At 48.0% G+C, this 7048-nt stretch overlaps 1 protein-coding gene across 1 annotated transcript; it reads left to right on the top strand.

Moving 5' to 3' along the window:
- Window positions 1-1066: 1066 nt before the first annotated feature.
- On the top strand, window positions 1067-6217 carry LOC104525417 (fasciculation and elongation protein zeta-1-like). Its single transcript, XM_010168570.2, has 4 exons — window positions 1067-1341; window positions 4893-4983; window positions 5977-6063; window positions 6146-6217. The coding sequence occupies exons 1-4, from the start codon at window positions 1067-1069 to the stop codon at window positions 6215-6217; spliced, it is 525 nt and encodes a 174-aa protein (XP_010166872.2).
- Window positions 6218-7048: the final 831 nt, after the last annotated feature.

A 7048-nucleotide genomic window follows, 5' to 3' on the forward strand; every position in this document is an offset into this window, starting at 1 on the left:
GAGGTGCTCACAGAATACTACAATAGATACAATTAAGAATCTTTCACCATAGTAACGTAGTAGTAAGAGATTATCTAGATATTACGTTGCACTGCCAAGATACTATCAGGATACTACTAAGAGAGTAGCTATATACCATTGCACTATCAGGGCACTGCTCATATACTACTGTGATACTATTAGGAGTAGGATCACTGTTAGGATTAACTAGGATGTTGTTAGGATGATCCTATCAGGATAATCCTACCTGTACTACTACACCATCAGGGCAATGCTGAGCTATTCAATAGCTACTGCTAGGATACTCTTAGTGTAGCACGAAGCTACCATCAGGATACTCCTAAGACCCTATCAGGATACTGCCTGGATACTCCAAGGGTAATGCTGAGATACTTTCACAGTACTATCAAGGCACTACTAAGATACTACAGGGCCATTACCAGCATGCTACTAAGATACCATCAGAGTACTATTATGATGCTACAAGGATATTATGACAACGCTGCCAAGGTGCCATCAGGACAATACTCACTTCTTAGTAAGATGCTAGTAGGATATCGGGGTACTTCTGAGATACTACAAGGGCACTAGAAAAGATGATGGTAAGATACTTCTAGGATACTATTCAGGCAAGACTCAAACTTTAGGGTTACTATCAGCACATTATTGATACTAGTATGGTACTTTCAGGCCACTACTAAGATAGTGATGCAGTGTAAGGATACTACTAAGATACTACCAGTTGAGCAAAAAAGATAGTGTTATGATACTTTTAGTATACTATCAGAGTAACACTAAGATACTTTGTGGCCGCTATTCAACATCTTGTTACTACTAGTAAAGTACTGGTAGTATAGTGTCAGGTTATCAGCATATTTCTATAGCACTGCTTTGACAACAGGACTAAGATGTTGTTAGGATACTACAGAGATACTAGCACTGGCTGTAGGGTTCCACGGCAGCAGCAAAGAGAGTGAGGAGCCTTGGTGTTGTAACCTGTGAGTAACCCAGTGCCTCACGGGCACCCTCTCCCCACAGTTAAGGCGGCGCGTCGGCATTGAGGAGGATGGAGGCACCCCTAGTAAGCTTGGAGGAGGAGTTTGAGGAAGGACCCGGGGATGATGAGGGGATCCTGCGCCAGCTGGCGGACCCAGCGCTGGCCGAGTTGGAGAGCTTCTCGGCCGAGATGATGAGCTTCAAATCCATGGAGGACCTGGTGCAGGAGTTTGACGAGAAACTCACCGTCTGCTTCCGCAACTATGACGCTGCCACTGAGGGCCTGGCCCCTGTGCGGGGACGTCTCCAGGCACAGGAGGAGGAGGAGCGTCTTCAGGATGAGGAGTGAGTAAGAGCTCCCTACTCCTAGGAGTACCTGTCTCCTCGCGCACCGACAAAATCCACCTTCCTGGTGCAAACCGGCTGGGGGGACTGCGTGGTGGTGCAACACAGCAAAGTAGTAGCATTAGTAACCTATGAGTAAGCCCCCTGACAACCCGCGTGCTTCTTTCCACCCTCACGAGACTTCCCTGAGCAGCCCCCTGCATTGCAGCGTGGTCATGCACCAGGTCAGGAGTAGTGTTGTAGTATCCTGTGAGTAAGGACTCAGGTCTGCATGCCACCTTGCACGCTGACAAGGTTACACCCCATGTGCAGCTCTGCCCCCTGCATCATGGCCTAGTCACGGAGTAGCTGTGTAGTATGCTATGAGCAGCTGTGTAGTATCCTATGAGTAGCTGTGTAGGATCCTATGCGTAGGCCACCCTTGTGCCCACGTGCTTCCTTGCACGGTCATGAGATACACCTCCTCCCACGACACGCAGCCCAGCCTACCCCATTGCAGCGTGGTTGTGTAGCACATCGGAGTAGCAGTGTAGTATCCTGTGAGCAGCGCCTCTCCAGAGCCTGTGGCATCTGCTTGCACGCTCTCAAGATCTCTACCACACACAAATCAGCTCCTTGCGCCTTGGAGTAGCTGTGGAGTAGGTATGGTATGTAGAATCCTTGGAGTAACTGTGTAGAATCCTTGGAGTAACTGTGTAGAATCTTTAGACTAGCTGTGTAGCATCCTATGAGGAGGGTACCCCATGTCATGTTGCAGGGGGTCCCAGCAGGCTCAGTCTATGTTGAGGAGAGTCCCCTGGTGGGGAAGGAGGGGGGAGAGTGTAAACTTTGAGTAAAGCGTGAGTACCGTTTACCCTCTTCCTTGCAACCTGCAAGCTCTGCACCAAGCCAGGGGGCAACCAATCTGGGGCAAAATCCCCCCAATCCTGCCACAAAATAGTGACATTTGCATTAAAAATCTGAATTTTTATTAAAATCTAAATTTTCACTAAAAACCTTTTTTTTTTGGTTGCAAAATGTCGGGTTTTTACCAAATTTGTGTGGTTTTTTCCCAGCGATTAATGTCTTTTTTATCTTTAAATGAGTTTATTCCCCAGGCTGCAATTCCCAAACCTCAATTTTCATCACACAACGTGGTTATTTTCAACCCCAAAAAAACCCTAAATTTGGAGATTTGGGGTGGTTTGTTTTTTTTTTCTCAAAATTCACTGAATCACTTTTCAGAATTGATCAAATTGTCAGGTTTTTAGAAAAAAAAAACACCACATTTTGGCCCTGTGCCGGGAGCGCCGCGCTGTCGCCGGCTGTCGCCTCTTTGTGCTGCTTTTTGTGTCAGTTTGGGTCATTTTGGACAAAACAGGGTGGGTTTTTTTCTCTTTTTCTTGAATGAGCCCTGTGTGCGTGGGCGGGGGATGGGCTGGGACTTTCAAAATGCTGTTTTTCCCTAATTTTTCACCAATTCTGCCCATAATGAACCCAAAAATCTGCTGCTTGCCTGACCCTGCTGGCCCTTTAAGAATGAAAAAAAAACAGGAAAAAAAAGGCAATTTGGAGACAGAATTTTTTTTTCCTTATTTGCTGCGTTTTGGTAAAAAAAAAAAAAAAAAGGAAAATAGAGGGGTTTTGACACGCGGCGGTTTTGGAGTGATTTAGGGGGAATTGGGGTGTGGGGGGAAATGCCGTTTGTGGGGGGAAAAGGGGCGAGTTTTGCCTTAGTTGGGGAGAAATTGGCTAATCTTGCTTTGGGCCTTTTTTTCCCATTTTTTGCTTTTTTCCCCGTTTTTGACCTTTTTCCTCATTTTGACCTTTTTCCTCATTTTTGACCCTTTTCCCAATATTGCCACTTTTTGGCTCTTTTCTCTCGTTTTTCTCCATTTTTCTTCCTCAATTTCTCCTTCTTCCCCCCTTTTCCTCTTTTTCACCTTTTTCCCCTTTTTCTCCTTTTCCCCCTTTTTCTCCTTTTTCCACCTTTTCCCCCTTTTTTCCATTTTCCCCTTTTTTCCCTTTTCCACCTTTTTTCCCCTTTTTCCCTTTTCCCCCCTTTTTCCCTCTTTTTCCCCCTTTTCCTTTTCTTTTTTATCCCTCCTTTTTCCCCTTTTCCTTTTTCCACCTTTTTCCCCTTTTTTCCCCTTTTTCACATTTTTTTCCCTTTTTTCACATTTTTCCCCCTTTTTCCTTTTTTTCCTCTTTTTTTTACCCTTTTTTCACATTTTTTCCCTCCCCCCTGCACCTTTTTTGGGCTGAAATTGGGCAAAATCAGTCAGGAGATTCAGATACCCCTAAGAATGACACAGAGAACGGGGGGATCAGGGGAGTCAGGACCATTTTGGGGTGGTTTAAGGCAATTTTGGTGCATTTTGGGGAATCAGGACCATATTTTGGTGTGTTTAGGACAATTTTGGGGCGTTTTAGGGCAATTTGGGGTTTTTTTCAGAGACAACATTTTGAGATGTTTTGGGGTGTTCCAGGGCAACATTTTGGGGCATTTTGGAGCATTTTGGGGCAGAGTTTCAGGAAAACATTTTGGGTATTTCTTTGTCTTCAAAAGTGGCATTTTGGGGGTATTTTAGGGCACATTACGGTATTTTGAGGTTTTTTTGAGAGTTTCAAGGTGACTTTTGGAGTATTGTGGGTTTTGGGGCATTTTTAGGTGCTTTTGTACAACATTTTGGGGCATTTCAAGGCATTTTGGAGCTTTGTGGCTTTCAAAGGCATTTTTAGGTGTTTCAGGGTGGCATTTTGGGGCATTTCAGGGTATTTTGGAGCTTTGGGACCTTGAGGAATATTTTGGGATGTATCAGAAGAACATCTTGAGGTGTTTGGGGGTCTCCCAGAGGGTCTTGGGGCTTTGGGGCAGTGGTTTGGGTGACTTTTTGGGGTGTTTCTGGGGTTTTGGGGGACATTTGCGGATGTTTTGGGGCATTTTAGGACATCACGGTGATGTTTTGAGGTGGCACTTTGGGGCATCTGGGGACATTCTGGGACATTGTGGTGGCCTTTTTTTTGGGGTATGTTGGTGACAATGGTTGAGGCTGTCTCAAGTGCTGGGACAGCTTTTTGGGCTACTTCAGGGTATTTCAGGGCAGCCATAAAAGGTGAAATTTTGAGATTTGCGGTCTTCTGGGGCATCATTTGGGGTCTTCTAGGGCAGCATTTGGATCTTCTAGGGCTTCATTTGGGGACTTCTGGGGCATCATTAGGGATCTTCTAGGACATCATTTGGGGCCTCCTGGGGCAGCATTTGGGGTCTTCTAATGCATCTTTTAGGGCATCATTTGAAGTCTTCTAGGGCAGCATTTAGGATCTTCTAGGGCACCATTTGGGGTCTTCTAGGACCTCATTTGGAGTCTTCTAGGGCAGCATTTGGATCTTCTAGGACATCGTTTGGGATGTTTTGGTGTTTTGGACATCTCAGTGGTGTTTGGAGCTTTTTCAGGGGGACCATTTCAGGATGTTCCAGGGCTTCATTTTGGGGTGTTTTGAAGTATTTTAGGACAGCTTTCTAGGAGACACCATTTTGGGGTTGTCTCTCAGCACCCACCTCCCCGCAGGGTCTGGGATGCTCTCACTGATGGCTTCACCCCCCGGAGCTCCTCCCGGCCCTGGCTGCTCCCCGAGGCCACTGACGGCACCGACCCCCAGGTACAGCTGTGACTCCTCAACTTGGTTCCTCCAAAACCCCCGTCTGTCACCACATGACGCCCCTGGTGACACTTAACAGCTCAGCGACCATCAGAGCACCACAAACTACCCAAAAATGGGCATTTGGGGGAAAAGAAGGTCAATTTTTGGGGTTATTTTCTGCTAAAAAGGTGAAACAGACTGTGAAAGGTGGTAAAAAAGACACCTCCATGTCCAACATCTCCATCCATCACCTCCACATCCAGCATTCCCCTCTGACATGTCCCCAGCTGATGTCTCCATCTGATCTCTCCAGCGTTAGCCATCACCATCCATCATCTCCCCACCCAACATCTCCATCCAGCATCTCCAACACCTCCCCATCCAATGTCATTCTCCAAACATCTCTCCATCCAGCATCTCCATCCAACATACCTGTACTTCTCCCTGTCCAAATTCCCAGTCCACTGTCTCCATCCAACAACTCTCCGTCCATTGTCTCCCCATCCAACGTGTCTGTCCATGTCCTTGCAACACCTCCCCATCCAGTGCTTCCCCGTCCATCATCTCCCTCCCCAACATCTTCAGTGTCCCTGTGCAAAGTCCCATCCAATGCCCCTGTCCAACATTTCCCCATCCAACATCTCTATCCAGTGTCCCTCTCCAACTTCTTTCCATCCAATGTTCCCATCGAGGGTCTCCACCCAATGCCCTCATCCAATACTTACCCATCCAACATCTGCATCCAACTTCTCCATCCAACATCACCTCCCAATGCCTTCATCCCACATCTCCCCATCCAGTGTCTCCATCCAACATCTCTACCCATTGCCCTCATCCAACATCTCCCCATCCAACGTCTCCCTGTCCAACATCCCCATCTGATGTCTCCCATGCAAGCCCAGCCATGCAGCATGTCCCCCTGAGCGGTGGTTCCCTGGTGGCTCTCTCTGTGTCTTTGGTGGGACCATGCCTGCAGTGCCACCAAGGCCACCCAGCCTGTGTCTCCTGCAGCTCTGTGAGAAGGAGGAGGAGGAGCTCACTGAGAGAAGTGAGCAAGACTCGGGCATCAACGAGGAGCCACTGCTGACAGCTGAGCAGGTACCGTGGTCCCCATGGGCACCTCAATGCCCGCGTGTCCCTCAAAAGTCAAGAATTGATGCCCCCCCCCAGCATGGCCTAGGGCCACCCCACCCCATGGCCACGGAGGGTGTGGGATGTGGATTTAGATGTGGATGGAGGTCATGGGTGCTGAGGTGGGATCTGGATGCAGGTGGGAACGTGGGGTGTGGGATTCACATGGGTGGCATGGGATTGACGATGGGGATGTGGGAGGTGGAAGCGGGTGCACGAGGGGTGCAGATGTAGGTGCAGATGCAGGTGGAGATGAAGATGCAGATGTAGGTGGAGATGTAGGTGGGAATGCAGGTGGAGATGTAGGAGCAGATGCGGGTGCAGATGCAGGTTGGGATGTAGGTACAGATGTAGATGGAGATGCAGGTGGGAATGCAGGTGGAGATGTAGGAGCAGATGCGGGTGCAGATGCAGGTTGGGATGTAGGTACAGATGTAGATGGAGATGCAGGTGGGAATGCAGGTGGAGATCATAGAATCATAGAATCATAGAATAGATTGGGTTGGAAAAGACCTCCAAGATCATCAAGTCCAACCCCTGATCCGACTCCAATTACTATATCATGGCACTAAGAGCCATGTCCAATCTCTTTTTAAAAACCTCCAGGGATGATGAATCCACCACCTCTCTGGGTAGGACGTTCCAGTGCCTGATTACCCTCTCTGTAAAGAATTTCTTCCTATCATCCAACCTAAACCTCCCCTGGCAGAGCTTGAGCCCATGCCCCCTTGTCCTATTGTTGGTTGCCTGGGAGAAGAGACCAGCCCCCACCTGGCTATAGCCTCCCTTCAGGTAGTTGAAGAGAGTGATGAGGTCACCTCTAAGCCTTCTCTTCTCCAGACTAAACAACCCCAAATGTAGGTGCAGATGCAGGTGGAGATATAGGTGCAGCTGTATGAGCAGATGCAAGTGGAGATGCAGGTTGGGATGTAGGTACAGATGTAGATGGAGA

The sequence above is a fragment of the Antrostomus carolinensis genome, unplaced genomic scaffold, assembly GCF_000700745.2.
Source record: "Antrostomus carolinensis isolate BGI_N321 unplaced genomic scaffold, ASM70074v2 scaffold23595, whole genome shotgun sequence".
NCBI classification, from domain to species: domain Eukaryota; kingdom Metazoa; phylum Chordata; class Aves; order Caprimulgiformes; family Caprimulgidae; genus Antrostomus; species Antrostomus carolinensis.